At 42.7% G+C, this 21,006-nt stretch overlaps 1 protein-coding gene across 1 annotated transcript in view; it reads left to right on the top strand.

The window, feature by feature from the left end:
* Window positions 1-12,630, top strand: part of SLC1A3 (solute carrier family 1 member 3) — a 74,908-nt gene extending 62,278 nt beyond the window's left edge. The window contains exons 6-10 of the mRNA XM_067030883.1: window positions 1,845-2,137; window positions 4,638-4,871; window positions 5,429-5,623; window positions 8,352-8,486; window positions 10,301-12,630. Of these exons, the coding sequence (XP_066886984.1) occupies window positions 1,845-2,137; window positions 4,638-4,871; window positions 5,429-5,623; window positions 8,352-8,486; window positions 10,301-10,505 (1,062 nt within the window). The 3' untranslated portion in view covers window positions 10,506-12,630. The remainder of the gene's footprint in view (window positions 1-1,844; window positions 2,138-4,637; window positions 4,872-5,428; window positions 5,624-8,351; window positions 8,487-10,300) is intronic.
* The last annotated feature ends 8,376 nt before the right edge of the window (window positions 12,631-21,006 follow it).

The following is a 21,006-nucleotide window of genomic DNA, read 5'->3' on the forward strand; positions in this document are numbered from 1 at the left end:
AATAATAGCTCCCAAACATTTCTCCAGATGGTGTCACTTCACCCTTGCTGTAATTCCCTAACCCTTGTGCTTGGGATCTGTAAAACAAACAAAATCAAACTCCGAACTCATGGAGGACCAAGTTTTACACTCTTTGCTTTTTTCCCTTTTTAAAATTTGTATTGACCATTTTTAATAGGTCATGCATGTGTACACTGCACAATTCAAACAGAATTCCTTCTTTATTTAAAAAGAAAGAAAAAGCCTGCGAGGGCAAATTCTAACTCTCTTTATTCAAAACAACTGTAATCATAAATAATAAACCCCTTTCAACCCAACCAGCCAACCCCAGCACCACGGAGCTGACTATTCCAGTTAGTCAGCAGGCACTAGGTGATATCAAAAATGCTGATTTCTAGCAACGCTGGGGAAAGTGCTGACTCAGGAAGATTTATTGTATTTGGTTTGGGATTGCATTTACAGGATTTTGAAAGGGAAGCAAATGTATCATCCCAGATCTATTTGTCTTAGATCAGAATGCAAATGAGGTTGCGATTTCTGTGTAGGCTGCAAACTGTGTCTAAGGGGAAAGAGTTGGAGGCATAGGAAAGGCTAATTGGGATTGAAAATTCACCCTAGACAATCCATAAAATGCATAAGCATCCCAGTAGAATAGAGATTTGAGAGCTGACTGACAAAAAGGTGTCAGTCTCTTTGTTAAAATTACGAGCAGTGCCACTGATTGTTTAGGGAATATGTCTACAGTATTGACAGCTGGCCATGTCCTTGTTTGGGAATAGTGCTTTCTCACTGGACAAAAAAGTCTTCCATTTACTCGTGGTAGAGAAGTGCCCCAGCACTTCATATACAGCTGTGCTTTCTTCACCTAGACTCTAGATCCAGTCAACATCCATAGATTATTACTCTCTCTGGTGCTTTATTCCCGTCAATGTGAAGGCCAGAAATTCTGCTCTTGTTAAAATCGTAGAGATGGGCTTAATTGTTTCAAATGGCCACAGTAATACACTCAGCATTTTCTGTCTGGGGCATCTATGCAGAAGCTATGGGGAAAAGACCATCTCTTGAATAAGAGGAGACTCCGCTATAGACTTGAGAACTGGTTTGACATCCTCAACTATTATTCACGCAACTATTCTTAAGAACTAATACTATCAGGAATACTTTGAAGAATGTTGTTTTGGAGATTTTAATTGTTTAATATTCACCGAAGTCTCCAACTAAGTCTAGTCCCTGAAGGGCTTTGTTATTGAGCACCACTAGCCAACATTAGTGTAGTGCTTTAAAATTTACCAGATGTTCTCATATAGTCTGTTTAATTTGATCATTACAATGACACTGTGAGGTAGAACCAGCACAGTCATCCCTGTTTCACAGCTGTGGAATATGAACAAGGGGATGTTAGGTGCTTTGTCCATGATCCCCTAATAGGAGCCCATAGAGGGTAAAGGGATTATTGTGAATATTTGAATTTATAGTCATTTTATTAGGGTTTCAGAAAAAACCAGAAGCACATGTATCTGTTTACTCCATCTTCAACCTCTTTCCTATTATGGTTTGTTGTGTATTTGAGTGTGTGTGTGTGTGTTTGTCTGTGCTGAGGAAGTAGTAGAGGTTTGTCACAGATTAATTAGATAGATGATAAGTAAATAGATAGAAGATAAATAGATAGATAGATGGATGGGTAGATAGATAGATAGATAGATAGACAGGGTAGATAGATACTTTGTATAATGCTTTTCTCTGAATTTGGGGTAATATATCTCATTATAGAAAATCTGAGCAAAAAGTACAAAAGAAGAAAACAAATATTACCTTTAATCTCTGTTGTGCCTTTTCTTTTTAAGTTTAAAACCAACTATGAGAAGAGAAGCTTTAAAGTGCCCATCCAGTCCAATGAAACACTTGTGGGTGCCGTGATAAATAATGTGTCAGAGGCCATGGAGACTCTGACGAGGATCACAGAGGAGTTAGTCCCAGTGCCAGGGTCTGTGAATGGGGTCAATGCCCTGGGACTAGTTGTCTTCTCCATGTGCTTCGGATTTGTGATTGGAAACATGAAGGAGCAGGGCCAGGCCCTGAGAGAGTTCTTTGATGCTCTTAACGAAGCCATCATGAGATTGGTAGCAGTGATAATGTGGTATGTATTTCCATTTGCTATGTATGCTATCTAGAAGATGCTTATTGCCATCACCTTGTGTTCTGTACTGAGGAAGATGCCACCAGGCAGGATGGCCAATTGCAATGATCTCATTTGGGTAAGCACAAGAAAATCAGTAACTTTCTGGGCTGCTAGTGGCCTTGAACATATCTGCAAGCCTGTCTGCATAAGTTTGCTTCCTTGTTTTTGAAAGGTGTCAACTCCCTTACTCCAGCGCTGACGGGATCCCATTCCTCATTCCTCCATTTGATAACTAATTAGTTATTCATTCTCCTATTGATTGTCTCCTATTTATTGATTGTCTCCTATATACCAAGCATTTAATGCCAGGTACTATGGATATAGCAATGAAGAAGACAGACAAGGAAGTCCTGGATCTTACATTCTCTTTTTAAAAATCTTTTCCATTACAGTTTATAGCAAGATATTGAATTTAGTTCCCTGTGCTATACAGTAGGACCTTGTGTGGATCTTACATTCTTAAACAAACAAACAAATCATCCATGTGCTTTAGGCACAAGTGCTATGGAATAAAATTATGATAAAATAAAACATGAGGTTTTCTTTCACATAATATGATGTGATGTGATAAAAAGTGACTGGGGCAGAGGCTTAAAATTTGCCTTGGATGGGACAGAAAGGCCTCTGAGGAGGTGGGTAATCAGCAGAAGCTAGCCATACAAAGTACTGAGAGAAGAGCATTCCCAGGAGAGGGAAAAGCCCCTAGACCATCAGAAAAACCGAGCTCTCCTCTCCTGCATTTCAGTCCTAAGAAAGAAGTGTAAATGGCCACTCTGCGTCAAGCCTGAAGGACTCATGGGAAGTATTATAGAAGGCCAAGCCAAATTTATAACACAACTTCCTTCAAAGAAAGTTGAGAGCAGGAGACAAAGGAAAAGACTAAATCCACAGAGGAACATTGGCCGTGGAAAGTAAACTCTCCCCAGCAGGGAGAGAACCCTGTGATTGGTTTAAGCCTCCTGTGAGGGTTGCTTTCCCTTTTGCCTTTGTTTTAAATCCAGACTCCCTCTTGGCACCTGAGGCAGGAAGACATCCATTTCTAAGAAAAGCCCTCACCACCATGATTAAAAATATTCTTTTTTCTTTATTGCCCCCAAAGCCCAGAGAAATCCATTTTTCAGGAGTTTGTTCAAGATGAATATGAACTTGGGGGCACAAAGATGATCAGAATGTCATCTCCCCAGGAGTCCCCATTGAAACGCTGGGGACCCTCCTTGGAAATCTTGGCAGAGCTGAAAGTGGACATTTATCTTCATATGATTAAAATGCCTCCACCTTTCACCTCTTTTATGAAAGAAGCCTATTCAAGGCTGCTGAATGAGCCTCACATGTAGCTTTTCTAGCTGTACGTTTGCCTGCACATTCAACATTGAGTTATTACATTTCTGAAAACAGGTACTCTTATAATTTCCTGGCCTGTGTTTTTAAAGGACTTTTAAAAGAACCATTGTATTTTTCAGTATGAAATAAGTCCTCCACAGTTCCCAGCAGACCCTTCTCCTGAAGGGTGATCAGCTTCTCTGTTTGGGGTCATGTGAGTTGGGTTGTAGTTTACAGCACACATCGGACAAAGAGAGTGGGGCCTTGATTCAATGTGTACAAGACAGTTCATGTCTCCGTTGTTCATTCTTTCGAGTCTACAGGCGAAAGATCACAAATAGCAGTAGCAGCCTGTGGGTAATAATTACTCAACTAGAACACCTATAACCTGATTGTGGTAGTACAAACATGCATGTTATTAACTTTGATAGCTCTGAATTTATTTTATGATTGCCTTCTACTTATGGCAAATGGTGCTAGTTTTTCATTTGCATTGTAACATACAATTTCCTCTTAGAGTACATTCATTTAAATTAAAAAAGATTGATACTAAGTAATATTGTAAGTAGTGTGCAATATGGGAAAAACTAATAAAAGTTGTCCTTGATTAAGAGAGCTGTCTGCAAGTCTAAAACACTGAAATGCCATCGTGTGCATCTTGCTTTAGCTTGGGAGTCAGGCTCCGACGTGGGAAATGCTCCCAGAAGTCTGGATATTGGTTCAATGGATTCTGACTGTTCAGAGTACTTAGCAGGGGAGCAGGAGACAGCAGGTTGGGATGGGGGTGGGTGTGGCATCTGAGGACCCCCCAAAGTGACCCAGGTGTGGTGAAATGATAGTTATTTAGGGAAAAAAAGAGGTGAGCAACAAAACCTCTGAACCTGCCCTTTTTTTTCCTCATTTGGGAGAAAAAAAGATTTGTGACCTAGAGAGATTCTGAGTGAGAGGAAAGCCTAATTATGCACTAGTTTATATTTAAATTTATATTTTAAAAAAGAAAAGAAAGAAGTTCACAGTTTCTGCAAGTCCTCATAGTATACTGCACAGAAAAGTCTGGAAGTCAACTCTCTGACTAATTTCTGTGGAATAGCTTGTTGGAAATCAGACTTCCAACTGTGCGTGTGTTGCTTCTACATAGGTACGCCCCTCTGGGCATCCTCTTCCTGATTGCAGGGAAAATTGTTGAGATGGAAGACATGGGCGTCATCGGTGGGCAGCTAGCCATGTACACAGTGACGGTCATCGTGGGCTTACTCATCCATGCGGTCATAGTCCTGCCGCTCCTCTACTTCTTGGTAACACGGAAAAACCCCTGGGTTTTCATCGGCGGGTTGCTGCAAGCGCTCATCACGGCTCTGGGAACCTCCTCCAGGTACGCATATATCCGTGGCTTATTTCTATCAGAAAATGTATCTCAAACTTTTCTTTGAACCAGAACCTTCAGACTGAGGGGCGGGGGGGGGGTGTGTTTTTCCAGGTTTTAAATGTCCAGGCATAGGAATTGGCTTTTGGACTCCAATGCTAGTCAGACCTAGTTGGGAGTCAAAGACTAGCTGGCTATATACCCTTTCAGGGGACAAAATGGAAATCAGCTATCCTTTCCGGCCCGTCCTCATCTGCCTCATCCAGTCGCCATTTGCCTAAGGGAGAGATGGCCGAGCGTTGGCACAGGCTGTTGTCGGGGGGTGGGGAGTAAATCACAAGTGATGCCTCGCGGAGGAGCCCAGAAGCAGGGGAGCTGCCAAATGACCCAGTGAGGGGACCCACTGTCCCTAGCCCTGCTGCCCTATTTATACTAGTGCTGACTTAGTTCCCTTTCACTTAGGATATGGGAAAGGAAGGAACTCTCTGTCCAAAATACCAAAAAGGAAAGGCACAGTCTGAACTGTCAGGATGGTCAGCTGACATGTCCTGTTTTACTGTGCTCAGCTCTGCCACCCTACCCATCACCTTCAAGTGCCTGGAAGAGAACAATGGCGTGGACAAACGTGTCACCAGATTCGTGCTCCCAGTAGGGGCCACCATTAACATGGATGGGACTGCCCTCTATGAGGCTTTGGCTGCCATTTTCATTGCTCAAGTTAACAACTTCGACCTGAACTTTGGACAGATTATTACGATCAGGTACAGGGAACATTCTATACGTCCTTTTCTTAAGAACGACTTTAAATGATGAGCCAGTGATCAGGGCTTGAGTGAAGAAACTGGGAGAGGGGACTCTTCATAGGAATAGTGTTATTTTTTTGATATTTAGAGATTTTTATTTTTTTAAATTACAGATGTGCATATTTATTAATAATACAGACATATATAAAGTAAAAAGTGAAACTTGTCTGCCACCATGACTCCTCATCTTTCTATAGGTGACCAGGGTTACTGTTTAGTGTACAAAGACCTTTTCCAATGCACAGACATACACACATTTTTTTTTAATTGATGGAATCATACCATACATACTGCTTGCCACTTGACTGATTTACTCATCCGTATACCATCTATAAACATATCCAGCTCTTTTTAAAATCTGTAGAATACATAGTATGGATATTTCTCTCTTTAAAAAATGTTAAACTGCAATAAAAGGCATTGAAATTTTAGCTTTTATTATTCATTAGCTTTTATGGAGAAAATTAGAAAATAAAAATACATTTGAAAAACTGGATTAACATTTTCTCGGGTTAATTTTTAGGCAGTATATATGACAGAGAACACTGACAAATAGGCTGAGAATTTTCCTTTTGTGGACTATTTTTGAACTATTATTTGAGCTGTCTAGTGAAAGGTAATTTTCCCTCTCCTCCGCTAATCTCTTAGTTTCCTTCTCCAGAGGCAACCACTGTTGCTTGCTAGTTTCTTTTGTATCCTGGAGACAGTCCAGTCATATCCACGTGCACATGTGAATATCGTCCCTTCTCTTTGCTTAATGAAAGTCGTCATGCACAACAGACCAATGAGTATAATGGAGACAAAATCTCACAATCCAGATCAGACCCTGCTCTTTAGTGTGTGTGTGTGTGTGTGTGTGTGTGTGTGTGTGTGTGTGTGTGTTTTAATTATTATTAACAATTTAATTTGGAAATCAAAATAAATCAGTTTTTCACAACATTTTTATTATAAATTTTCTTAGACATAGGAAAGTTGAAAGAATATTACAACACATCTCTTCTACCTAGAACCAACAATTGTTAACATTTTGCCATTTTTGCTTCTTTCCCACCTCCCCCCCTGCCTTCATGACACTTCATTGTACATAGTTCAGCATGCATCACCTAAGAATAAAGATATAGTTTTCTACATAACCACAATAGTAAGATTCTTAAAAATACTTCTGGAATATCCAGCCTATATTCAAATTTCCCCGGTTGTTTCAAAATATCTTGTATAGCTTTTTCCCCAGACTAAGATCAAATCCAGGTTTGTGGCTTGTATTTGGTTTTTATGTCACTTTAGTCTTTTAAAATCTCTATCAGTTCCCTCACGTTTGTGTGGGTATGTCTATATATGTTTACTTAGAAATAATTTATGTCAGACTCTGTATACGTATTTTGTACTTTTGGGAAATGATAATAGTTGAAGGATGCATTGGGATAAAAAAGATGGGGCTGATCATTGCCAGAGGTGATGGACCTGGAGGTTCTGGGAGCCCCAGGCCCAGTCTAGCTAAACTGGGGCTGGGAGTTCAATACAACCTATTCTTAGGCATACCTTGACATACTGGTTGAAAAGCCCTGCGTTATGAAAACGTTTCCGTTGCTTGTGTCAGAGTTAAAAATAATAATAACAATTATAGTGACTTCAACAAGATAGAACTGTACTTCTTTCTCGTGTGGAGCAGCTGCGCTCCACAAAGCCCTCCAGGCTGGTAGGTGTTCTAGAGGGTAAGGGACCAAAACTTGTGGTTCTATCATCCCCGGGGTATCACCCTCATCCAGGTGGTCCAGGATGGCTCAACATCACCTCCAAATTTTAGCCAGTGGGAGGAGGAGGAATCGCACAACCTGCAATTTGCTTGATCACTTTCACCTGTGTCTTATTGGCCAGAGCTTAGTTTAAGCTCCAAGGGAGGCTGGGAAATATAGTTTCACTGTGGGCAGCCATACATCAGCTCAACATTCTAGTACTATACAAGGGGAACAATGCGGGTGAACCATGAAGAGTCTCTTCCACAGACATTACTTTATGAATACCACTTTATATCTAGGTAATCCTTTATTATTCAAAAAACATTTTCACATTCTCACATAAGCCTATCAAATAGATATTTAACCAACTGAGTCCCAGCCAGGTTATGTGCCTTACAAATGAGGTTCACACTGCCTCCATAAAAAGTATTGCTAGTGCTACAGAACCTTGTTCATAAATCATTTTGGTTTTGAATTAGTAAATTTGATTTTTTTTTCTGACTACTGTAACCATACAAGTTCGGTATCTTTACAGTCCTCTGCTTGGATAGGGGAATTATTAGAAACAAATTGTTATTGTAATTGTACAGTATTTTAGAACTTACAAAATACTTCCAGGTAGGTACGTGAAAAAGTATATAGGCACAAGTTTCCTCATTTAGAAACAGCTGTAAGAACAGGACCAACTTCCTAAGGGTTGTTGTGAGAAATAAATGAGGTAAGCCATGCTTAACAAATCAGGAGGCACATAATAGGCATTTGATAAATATTAGTTAATATGATTATTAGCTCAATGGGTTTTATACAATCTCACTTACAGTTTTCTAAAGCTCATCCTCTTATGTTAACCTGGCAAGTCAGACATTGCCCCTGTGCGTGTTTCACAGGGTCTGCTCTCTGTCTGGGGAGATTTAAACAAATGTTTTCTGTTTGGGGACTTCCTCTAACAGTATCACAGCCACGGCTGCCAGTATTGGGGCAGCTGGGATTCCTCAGGCGGGCCTGGTCACCATGGTCATCGTGCTGACATCTGTGGGCCTGCCCACCGACGACATCACGCTCATCATCGCAGTGGACTGGTTCCTGTGAGTACGCTTGGACTGCATTCAGCTTGCTGTCATGGGGCTCTCCTCTGTCATCCTAGGGCACCAGGCAGCCTGGAACCCCTGCCAAAGGGCTCCATGAAGAGGGAAGGCTTGGCCTGTAATTAAATTGCCCTCCCTGCCTGATCCCTGCCGTTATGTGGCCACCAAGCCCCGGGCGCCATGCACACTCTCCCATATCAGCCTGTGGGGCACATCTGGCTGCTACGCTTCTCACTCTATAAAACCATTCGGGGATTGGGAAACCCGTTGTCTACAAAGCCAACATAAATCAGCAAAGCCATTTCTGAATTGCACAACACATCCCCATGGCGGCTGGGACCGAACAGTGGGCCTCGCAGGCTGACTCAGGCTTTCTTCTTGTGCTTCCCATTCCAATGGCGTAATACAGGGCAGATGTTCCCATCTGACCCCAACGGCGAGTGGGGCAGCTGTGCAGACAGTGGGAAGAGAGCTGGCGTCATTAAGTGGAATTGATTTTTGGCTCTGGGGAAAGTGTCAAGAAAAGCACCCTCAGATCCTAACCTCTAGGGCCCACACCTCTGCCCTTTTCCCCTCACCCTTCCAGCTAACATTCTCTGCCTCTGTTCTTTTCCTTCCATTTACAATTGCTCCCCAGGATGCCCAAGGTGACAGCCTAGAAGGACACAGTAGGTGTTGGAGTCTACATAGACTCCATGAGGTAGATCTAATGACCACAAAAAGTTCAGTGTTCTCAAGGCACAATAAGTGGGGGAAAGATAATTGAGAGCATGAGTTCCACGGTCACTTGGATCTGGGTTTGTGTCCTGCCCCTGTGTGACACCGGCCGGGTTACCCAGCCACCCTACTTTCCTTCTCTGCAGAATGAAGACGATAATGTCGTCTGCCTCTCGGTGGTGCTGTGAGGATTAAATGCATTGATACATGGAAAGCATTCAGCTCACTGTCTGGCCCACAGTCACTACTTGACTCATGTGAAGACTTTTATAGTATAAAGCTGTGGTTCTCAGTCTCGCAACCCCTTTACACTTAAAAATTGATGACCCCCAGAGCTTTTATCTGTGTGGGTCATATCTATCAATATTTATCATGTTAGAAAAACGTAGACATTTTTTAAATGTTAAATTCATTTAAAGGTTACAATAATCCATTCATTACATGTTAACATATATAACATTTTTATGGAAAAATATCATTTTCCAAACCAAAAAGTTAGGGAAAAGAATGATACCATTTTACATTTTTGCAAATCTCCTTATTGTCTAGCTTAATACAAGACTGCTTCTGCATTCAATCTGTTGTGTTATCTTTGGTGTTGTGTTGTTTGTTTGAAAAACTCCACTAGACAGACATTCATGAGAAAATGAGAGGGAAAAGGGCAAATAACATCTTAGCATTATTATGAAAATTGTTTTTGCCCCAGGGACCCCCAGGGGTCTCTAGATCACACTTCTGAGACCTTCTGGTAAAAGGAAAGTGAGTGGTAGGAAAGAGAACCAAAGAAAAATTTTAAATAAAAGGAGAAAGGGGAGGGTCATTCCTACTGTAGATACTCTAACTAGTAACTGAAAATTAATACTAATATATATCCTTAGTTATGTTCTATAATATAAGTTATTAATTATAAGGATATATATTAGTAACTACGATTTTGAATGTTATGTGTCTATTATGGAATGATGCAGTGGGTGGCTACACCAAGCAGAATTTTAAGAGATGCCGCCAGTGACTTAGCCAGCTGGTTCAAAACATGAGCTGAAATCCCGTAATGTTCACAGGAGCCTCGCTTTTCCTTCCACCCTTCCCTTCCCCAGGGACCGTCTTCGTACCACCACCAACGTGCTGGGAGACTCCCTGGGAGCCGGCATTGTTGAACACTTGTCACGACATGAACTGAAGAACCGGGACGTCGAAATGGGTAACTCAGTGATTGAAGAGAATGAAATGAAGAAACCATATCAGCTGATTGCCCAGGAAAGCGAAATTGAGAAATCTATTGATAGTGAGACCAAGATGTAGACTAACACAAAGAAATGCTTCCTTGAGCACCAGGTGTTTGAAAACCATTATACAATGTTTCCATCTCATTTCAACACATTCTCTCCAGTCAGCCCTTTACCTCCCTTTTCCTCCCTGCCCTGATAGGATTCATCCAAAAACAAGGGGGGATTTTGCAGTGGCCAAAATGTATAGTTTTCATCCCATGTTTGAAATTTTTAAGTCATTTCATGTTAGTCTTATCTAATAAGGTACTGAGATCAAAAATAGTCTTGATCAGATCTTACAAGTTTATGTGGCATGCAATCCTGTAAATGTGATAGTTCTTACAAATTAAAGAGTCAAAACAAATACTAGGCTAAAAACATGGTTTTAAATCAACTTTCAGAATTTAAAAATCCTTCAGAATACAATTCAGTTTTAGTGTCAAAACAAAACAACTTGATCAGCAATGGGTTATCGGTTGGACATTACAAGGGTTTTTTTTTTTTTCCTTTCTCTTATGATTTGTGTCCTTATTTTATTAGTAGCAGGGCAATACGAATACACACCCAGCACAGCTGTGAGGAGGCGCAGAAAGTGAAATTTCCATGTGGCCATGGGCAAGTTACATCTCATCTCTAGGCCTCAGTGTTCCCATATGTAAAATGAGCGAGTTCCTTAGATGCCTTTATGGTCGATTCTCACCCAAACATCCTGTGGCACCATAAAAGAGCCTGCCCTCCATTTCCCCAAAGAACATCCTGTAGCAAGTATCATTCCATGGAGCATGGGACTTTCAGAATAGACATTTATTGGGAATGAACATTTCTAAGTGGGGGCAGGATGGCTGTGTGGTTTACCAGGTCCTGTGTCCAAAATGTCAGTTACACAAGTCACCTGGCTGGAGGCCATTCCAGGAGTGGAATTGTTCACGAAATTCTGCTTAGTTCTTCCCAACAGGGGAAGTATTCCCTTCTTTCCTACTCTTCACAAACTAAAGGGATTTCTCTGGGAAGGATATCTCCCACCACTCCTCAACTGACCATAGACTTTTAGAAAATAAAAACGTAAGACTGGCAACTAGCAAGGGTGCTCATGGTCTTACTATGGAACACTAAAGATCGCCAGGAAAGAATGGAGCATGGTTGACATTATAAAGAGAGGATTTTAAAACACCAAGATTATAAGTCATCTTGAAGGAAGGTTTTTTTTAAAAGGAGAGGTTTTTGGTTTTTTTTTTAACCTGAAACTTTTTCTTTTCAGTTCAAAAATCATTCCTTAAGGAAGTCTGCAGATCAAAATATAAGGTCACTTCTTATGTGTTTTAAAGAAGTCAAATGAATGACCTCTCTCCACTAGAGGTCCATGAACTGGGTGGGTGGTCTCTTATTTGAAAAGGTTTTTGACTATCATCAAAAGTTCTTAGAATGAGAAAAACAAGATATTTCTTTGTGTTGGAAGTCCATTCACCAAATCATTTAAAACCTTCAGCTGAAGTGGGGTTTGGTCTGGTTTGGTTTGCGTCCCTGAGAGAAACCGTAGAAGATGAATCAGTATGAAGTCATGTCAGTGTGGTTCCAAGAAAAAAAAAAAACAACAAAAACACTAGGGGTATTAGTTTCAGGCAAGGCAGCTACCAGGTTTAGAGGAGATTATTTTTTTACCCTCTAAGGAATATCCAGTCAAAGATGTGAAGTAGGAGCTGTCAGACAATACCAGCTGTGTTTGAGTTTCTGACTGAAAATGGTGAAGAATGGACTTAATTATGCTAACAGATTGAAAATCTAGACATACATCCTCTGATATACAATTAGAGATATTTTTATATAGATCGCGAGCATTACGTACATGTGTACAAAAGTTAACATTAGGCTGTGGTGGAGTAACCATTTAATGTCAAGGCTCTATTTGGGAAATACACTACAAAAGTTAATGTACATGGCTGTCATGATACCAGTTGTGTAAAAATTAATCATGTCAAATTAACTCTGTTACACAATGTGATCTTTTTTATACTAACCGTCTCTTATGGAAAGCAGGTCCTCTGGGATGACCCTCTTGCCAGCCCATCACAGGCTCTGCATATTACATGCACCCAGTGTGGACTGAGAAGCATTACCTTGTAGATGTATTTTCAATAAAGAAAAAAATTAGTTTTACATTATACTTTTGCATGTTGTTATTATTCTTCTCCCTGAAGGAAAATAAAATTTTTCATTCATGGAAGTATTGCAATGAGTTCAGGACGATGCTGGGAAGGATGCCATGCAGGTTTTTTTTTTTTAGATTTTACTAGGTAAAATCTTGGAAGGCCCAGCTGGGGAAGCCAGCCACAGGAAAATAAATAAGGACACACTCTCCCTGCCCAACTCCTAGAACTGGAAACAGGAGGAGGTGAGGGAAGCACTTTGCTGTAACAGCATGCATTTACTTGTTCACCTCAGATTCAGATTTCTCCAATAAATTGAATCATTTCCATGTTGGGATTAATTAGAAAAGTGTAATGCCACCATTGGTTCTTCCAAAAAAAGTAATTTCCTGTCTGACCTTCAAAGTAGGTAGGTAGATTTATCTATGTGATTACTGCTGCCATTTGTGAAAAGAGCTGAATAAGGTCTCAAGGGATATTTCAGAAACAGCCAATGTGCTAGTGAACCGTTCTATTCATAAAGCACGAGTTACGACAACTGCTTTTTTTTTTTTTCTCTGTCATGCTTTTTAACAGAGGACTGGGAGGCAATATCATGGAATGCCCAGACCGAAATTGTGTCTGGAGACATTTTAATCTGACCCTCTACAAGCAGGCGGCAGCCATCTAGAGGAGGGGCTCTTAAGTATGGTCCACAAACCCCTAGATCATCCATGTGAAGACTTAAGTGAGTTCTAATAGCCCTTGAAAGTGTGGGGAGAGTTTTGTGCATTTGCCCTCTTCTGGGGGAGAAATCCTTAATTTCCGTCAATTTCTCTAAAGGATCTTTTGACCAAAACATTTACAAATCACTGTTTGATTAATCCAACTTTTTACAAGGCATCTATGGTATTGGAATGGCTGATTGGGGAAATGCTCACAGCCTGAGGGCATCAAACCAGCTCTCACCACCCTGAGGGAATCCCGATCTATGGGACTTTCTGGATACAGAAGCAATCAGGGAGGTGCCACCAAAAAATGAGTCCACCCCTAGGAAGTGCTTCTTCCTGCAGTCACCAGTTTCCTTCCAGTCGCGCCTAAGCTGCATTTTGCCTCCACCCTCCCTCTGTCCACAGTCCGCCTGCGAAGCTGGTCATCAGCCTGTGGAAGATCTGGAGATGCCATTAGGGCTGAGGGACGTGGCAGCCCTGTCAGGGTGTGGCTAAGGTGATGGCGAAGCCAGCAGAGATCCCTCTGTGTGGTAGGTCACAGATCTCTTCACAAATGGAACTTTGGAAAATTTTCAGATTAACGCGCTTTTTGAAACGTTTCTGATGAGTAAATAGGCTAACCATTTTTTTAAAATCCTACACTGTGAGAAGTTGGGGGTCTGTGTGCTTCCTATATTTATTCCTTCAGCAGCACTGTCTCATCCCAAGCAGGATTCCCTTTCCCGGTAAAATCCTTTTTTTGGGGGGTGGGGGGTACGCCTTTCTTCATATACAGAGTGTTGAAAATAGAGGTTTTGGTGCCGTTCATTGCGTTCATTTCCCGCTGGAAGGGGCGGGGGGAGGAGGAGGGGAGCACACGCCCTCCTTCCGGGTGGCCCGCCGGGCACTTGACCTGGGGCTGCTGTCAGTCATCCGGCCTCCGCGGCGGCGCGCTGCCCCTTCTCCCGCTCGGGTGGTCCCAGAACTGGGGCAACAATGACCAGCTCTGTGTGGCCTGTTCCGGGGGCCAGAGCCGTTGGGAGGTGTCATGCCATGCCGAAAGCAGCCTCCGAATGAATACGCCATCAGAAAAAGCAGGGAAGGAAGAGCGGAGGAAGCCGATGGGCCGAGTTCGAAGAGGGAAAGTGAGAGACGGGAAATCTCTGGGGTAAATGAGGCAGGGTCTGGAGGAGCGATACCCACAATAGCCACCGGGGGGAGCCCGGAACTCTCCGCAGGAAGGAACTGAACTTCCTCTTAGAGAACTCGCTTGGATGAGCTCAGTATGAAATTCCAGGGTCGGCCGTGCAGAGGGAAGATCAGTATGTGAAAGCCATCAACGGGTTTAAAATTCTTCCCCGCCTCACTTCTTCTTTGCCTCTGGTCACCCTGCTTCTCCAGACCTCTCTCCCAGGAGCACCTTCCTTTCTGGGTATTCTGTTTCCTCTTCCCTGTGCCCTGCCTCTCTCCCCTCCCACCTCCTTTTTTGATGCCATCCTGTTCTAGATTATTATCTTCCCATCCCATCACTTATGTTTCCTAAGCACAGAACAGGTTCTCAGTAAGTGGCTCGGTAACATTTTTTTAGCTGGTCTTCCCTCATCATGCGCACAAAACTGGTGTCTCAGCCTTCAATTTGGAAACAGTCTCATTTTACCGAACATACACGTACAAGTAGGATTGTTAGATAAAATACAAGACACCAGTTAAATATGAATAGTAACAAATAATGTTTTCGTGTATGTTCCAAAATACTGTATTTTTTTTGGTTAATCTGGCAACCCTAAGTACAAGCAAAATGAAGAATTCAAGACACTTTATGTTTGCTTCGATGAAGAGAATATTATAGGTGAAAGAGTTTGTGTGATTATTAAAAATAATCATCCTAATTTTTAATTCCTCTTTGCAGACAAAAACATGCTTTAAAAGGCAGTCCAGATCTGGGACTCTTCTTGCTATTTATTTGTTTGGGGGATGTTATCACTTATTATGTGCTTGTAAATCTTGTTGCATTTAAAAATCCTGATCAATCACCTTTAAGACTTCACAGAATGATCTTAAATAGATTAAATAATGTTTCAGTTATCCATGCTTGAAATAGTTTAAGACTCACATCTGTTTTTCTTTTCTTCTTTTTTTTCCCTTTCCTTCTCTCACTCCTTCCTCCTGTTCTCCCCTGCCCTCCCCCAACTCCAAACATAAAATATTTTCTGTAATCCGTTACAGGACTGAACAATTTGGCATTCACATATTGTTTTCCAATGTGAACATATTTTTTTCATTTGGGGTGCTCTTTCTAGAAACGCACCCATATTCTTTTCATATTGTGCTACTCAAAAACCATCATTTTCCAGTCATTGTAAAGTTCGGAAGGAGGCATTTTTCAAAGTCTTTTGAGGGAACTCTAGCCTCCGTGAATGGGCATCATTCCCACAAAAGCCCCTTCTTTCAGCTGAGGCTGAAGAATATAAAAAAAGCGAGGCCCAATCGGTACTGCAGAAGGAGCACAAAATATGCCCCTTAAAATCATAAATTCTTTCCCAATAATCACATACGTGCAGCCAGGTTAAAGACAACAGTGTGTCTCACAGAAGACGGGTGTCAGATGACAACTTTTGGATTTCCTTTCCAAGTCTGTAGGTCCAGGGGATCATTAAAGAAAAAAAAAAAAAAAAAAAAAGATTGAAGGCAGCCAGCCTGGAACTTGAAGACATAGCAGGAGAAAATAAAGACCATCCAAGGGTCATCTCAGCCCCAAAAGGAAATGATGATCGGTCTGCCCTGGAGAGAACTCAGCATTCAAAAGTTCTGTCAGCAACACAAGTCTGAAAACTGTCACCAAATTCCATGGCCTTGGCACTACAGGGCCTCAGTGAGGTATTGTTTCATGTAAGCTGATGATGAGCCATTAACCAAAGAAGCAGAATGTCTACATGTGTGTTAGAAAACTAACACAGCTAGACTAAAAGCACCTTCATGCTTCCTAAAACGTAAAGGCCTTCAGCTTCAGAGTGGTGGTTGAATTCAAACCTATTAACCCTAAATTCTTGAGCAGTTTCATCAAGGTCCCTGGACTGTCTTGGTTAACTCTGGAACATAATCTATTGGATTCGTGGTGATGGTAGTTACCTGGATAAGGAAATGTGAGTTCAAGTCCCTGACTTGCTTTTAACCGACTGTGGTACCTTGACCTAATCCTTCAGTCCCCCTGTATATCCTCATCTGTACATGTGAAGGTTGGCTGAAACCTGAAGTCTCCAAACCAGTTTTCATATCAGGTTTCCATATATTGGAGGAGGTTGAATGGGGCTCTGTGGTCAACTAAGCTTGGCACGTGATGGATCAGACTTCAACTCTCTCATCAATAGGTATAATAAGACCATGAGGTGTAATGAGAATTAAATAAATGATAATATAAAATTCTCAGCACAGCTCCTGGCACTTAGGAAGATTCTTAAGATGTTTAGAACAAAACCGTCTCAATGAGAAAAGAAGAGGCCTAGGAATGACGCTGGAGGAGGGGAGAGTGGTTCCCAGCTCCATCTGGGCCCACCAGAGCAGGAAGGAACTCACTGAGGAGGCCACAGACCAACCTCTCCTCCGAGGGAGGCTTTGCAGGGTCAATCACCCCTAGAAACGGGCATCCTGAGAAACTGCCAGGCCGGAGGGGCCCAGGCCTCTGCGCGCGCCCAGGGTACAGGCAACCCCTGCCAGTCTCCTCCCGGCCTTTGTCAGGCCCGGCTCTCCAGCGTTGCGTGGTGGTTTTGTCAAGGGCACAATTCGACACTCTGAGGGGACCACCCAGCTTTCTCCCGGTCTCCCAGAGAACAAAACCACCACTCTGTGTGCCAACGACCTCCCCTTCTGCCAAGCCCCCTCCTGCCATCTCATCCCTGCCAAGGGGAAATGGAGAGGCAGTCAGGCCCATACTCTGTGGGAACCCAGGGGCCGGTGTGCTAATGAGCTGTCCCCAGCTCCAAGCCAAACTCTCTGTACCTGGGATGCTGCTGCCACCCTGTGGCAAAGGTCTTTCTCTAGGCTCCGGATGGCCACTCCAGACAATGAGGAAACATCAGGCATTTACTGCAAACTCATTTCTGATGGACTCAAGCAAAGGCTACTGAGACAGAAAATAGCTCAGAAGTCTGAAAGAAAAAGGAACTTGAAGTATTGTACGTCTACAGCAGTGATTCTCAAAGTGTGGTCCCCGGACCAGCGCTATCAGTGTCCCCTGGGAACTTATTAGAAATGCAAATTCTCAGATCCAACCCTTGACCTATAGAATCAGAAACTCAGAGGGTAGAGCCCAGCAGTCTGTTTTAAGAAGTCCTCCAGGTGGTTGTGAAATACACCAGAGTTTGAGAACCACTGGTCTAGAGTCTAAAATGAAATGGACTTTTGGAGTTGACAGACGAGGGTCCTAATCTTGGCCTTGCCTATTAGCTGTGTGACTTTGGGCCATTTACTTAACCTCGCCATGCCTCTATTGACTCATCCCTATCACAATAATAATCATTCTTAGTTTCTAGGATTTCTCTGAGGATTAGATCAGAAACTAAGGTAAAGTCACTGGCATATGTATATGCTTGATTAATGGTGCTTATCTGAGAACTTATCATAATGGAGTCATAAACTTGTTTACACTACCACTAGGATAAGCAGAGTAGATCATCTATTTATTGCACAGATATTTATAGAGTGCCTACTATGTGCTAGGCACAGTAATGGACAATTTAGGTATAGCAATGTACAGACTATTCTAGTAAATACTTTCTAATAAATGTGTAGTTAGAAGGGCACCATGGACCGAACAGTGTCCCCTCCAAAATTCATATGTTGAAGCCCTAACCTCCAATGTAATTATATTTGGAGACAGGGCTTTTAGGAGGTAATTAAGGCTAAATAAGGTCATAAGGATAGGGAACTAATTTGACAGGATTGGTGGCCTTCTCTCTGCAAACACACACACACACACACACACACACACACACACACACAAGGAAAGGCCATGTGAGCACACAGCAAGAAGGCTGCCTTCTTCAAGCCAGGAGAAGAGCCCTCACCAGAACCCTACCATGCTGACACAGTGATCTTGGACTTCCAGACTCCAGGCTATGAACAAATAAAATCTCTGTTGTTTAAGCCACCCAGTCTGTGGTATTTTGTTATGTGGTGTTTTGTTAAAATGTAGGCTTAAATTGTAAGCATTGTTATGAGGAATAATAAAGCCGGGTAAGAGCCTGGAGAGGGGTTGGAGCACTATTTCAATAGGCTGGTCAGGGAAGTCTTCCTGATGAGGCTTTGTGTGAGGAGGTACCTAAATGGAGTGAAGGATCAAGCCTGTGGCTTCAAAGGGAAGAAAGAACCAATGCAATCCCCCCAGCCCATGCCCCACACCACACCACCCCTCACCAGGTGCAGTTATGAGCTGTGTGGGAGCAAGAGCCAGGAGGCCAAGGTGGTTGGAAAAAGACAAAGGGGTCAGAGAGGGGTCAAAGGAGTGCCGGGCTGGGGGGGTCTTGCCGACCATGTGGAGGATTGTGGATTTTAGTCTAGGTGTGAGGGGATGCCACTGGGGGTTGAGAGGCAGGGGATCCTCTATTTTATCTCTAACTTCTCTGTTCATCCTCCAAAGACTGGCAATCCCAGTCTTTGTCCATCTAAATAATCTCCTTTGGGTAACTCAGCATCTTAGCGTGATTCCCTAGACTTTCTGCTTCCTCCCCTCTTCTCCACATTCTTTTTTTTCTTTTTTTATATTTAATTATTTATTTATTTTGGCCGTGCTGGGTCTTCGTTGCAGCACGCAGGCTTTTTGTTGTGGCATGCGGGATCTTTAGTGGCGGCATGTGGACTTCTTAGTTGCAGCATGTGGACTCAGTTGCAACATGTGGCCTTCTCAGTTGCAGCATGTGGGATCTTTTAGTTGTGGCATGTGAACTCTTAGTTGCGGCATGCATGCAGGATCTAGTTCCCCAACCAGGGATTGAACCCAGGCCCCCTGCATTGGGAGCACAGAGTCTTACCCACTGACCACCAGGAAAGTTCCCTTCTCCACATTCTTCATCCAGCCCTGGAACTCACTCACACTGAGGCAGGGTCCCTGTGTAGACCTGCTGGCTCTCAGCCTGATATCCACACTGTACAAGAAATGAGAGAGGTCTCAGATTAGCAAACCGTACCCTCTGCTGGCACAGGGCAGCCCAGCACAGTAAAGGGGGGGAGTCGGAGGTCTCTGCCCACGGGGTTCTCCTCAGCCTATGTAACGCCTGCCTCTTGAAGAAAATAGTTCTCTCCTGGCCTCCCTTCTTTTTCCAGCCCCCCCCCCATGACTGGAAGGGATGGGGTTCTGCCACCCACCTCTCTTCCTGCATGTCTCGCAACAAAAACCCTATGGGCTCGTTCACCAGGACTGGGTTTTGATAAGCTAAGGAAGGACATGAGGGAATTGAGAAAATCTCCTCTCTTCACAATACCTGCTCTCAAGTCCATTGCCTTGAAATAAGATCTTGTTTTGAGAATTAGAACCTGAATTCTATTGATTTCTTTCTGCTGTAATTATCCTAATTTCTTGAGGCAGATGAGTGCCCTTGGCTGGGCTCGGCAGAAAGTATATTCAGAAAAGCAAAAGAGAAAAATCATGCCAACTTTTCCCACCAAAATATTATGTAATTATTATAATACTAGTCATTATTATAGAAAGATGAGGCCTAGTGGCAGGGAAATTTCACTGAGGTTCTTTCATTCAAAGGATTTTTCTAGTGCAGGGTCTCACCTAAACCAAGTCCAACCATTTTTCTCGGGTAAGAGCCCTCTTGAGGTGGAAAGGAGGCTTGAAGTAAAAATAATGGACATGCTTTCCCAATCCACTCCCCAAAAGGCCAAGGAAAGCCTTGACATAGGAAAGAGGTCAGCATTTTCTATTCATTTCCTGCCCTAATGGGAATCAGAGACCAGAATGTCTATAACACTCTCGGGGGCCCTTGTTAGACAAGATCAAGAAGTCTCTCTAAGCAGAATGGAGAAAACTCCCTCACCCACATGTCTCAAAGTCTCAAACTCCAAGCAGATGCTTCCCTGTTCCCGCGTTGTCCCAGCTAGGCGCTTCTGAGACAGGCGTCACCCCAGAGTTCTTAAGCCTAGCATGGGCCTTGAAGTCAGGAGCCCCTAGTTCAAATCAGACACCTCCACTTGCTCACTTGTATCCTGGGACACTAATGTCACTTCTCTAAACCTAACGTTTCCTCCTCTGGTGAAGTATCATTGGGCTCATGGGGTTTTCTGGGGATTTAATTAAGCAATGCTTAGCTCATACCCAGCACATACACGTGCCAGGGCTGAAATACAGCTGAAAATCAGTGGCCAGTCCAGCCACACCAGATATTTGCTGCTGTGTCCCTTCTGATTGGTCAGCACCCATGCTTCAGCAATGGTAATGTATGTTCACTATCACCTCTAGCTATTGTTATCATTAATGTTATTAGTCTTGTTTTCACACTGTGTGTCCCTGGTGGCTTTATCTGATGAGAGAGAGAGATATCTTACCACAGGATGGCAGCAGATAATCTTCAAAGTCCTTCCCAGCTCGAAAGTTTCATGTGTCTATGAAAATGATCTATAGCTGGAATTGACTAAGGCCAAAGAGGACTGAATTATAACACAAACCAGTTGCCGTAGCACAAGGAGCATCCTTCTCTGCTCC

This window comes from Kogia breviceps, chromosome 4 (genome assembly GCF_026419965.1).
Source record: "Kogia breviceps isolate mKogBre1 chromosome 4, mKogBre1 haplotype 1, whole genome shotgun sequence".
Taxonomy (NCBI): domain Eukaryota; kingdom Metazoa; phylum Chordata; class Mammalia; order Artiodactyla; family Physeteridae; genus Kogia; species Kogia breviceps.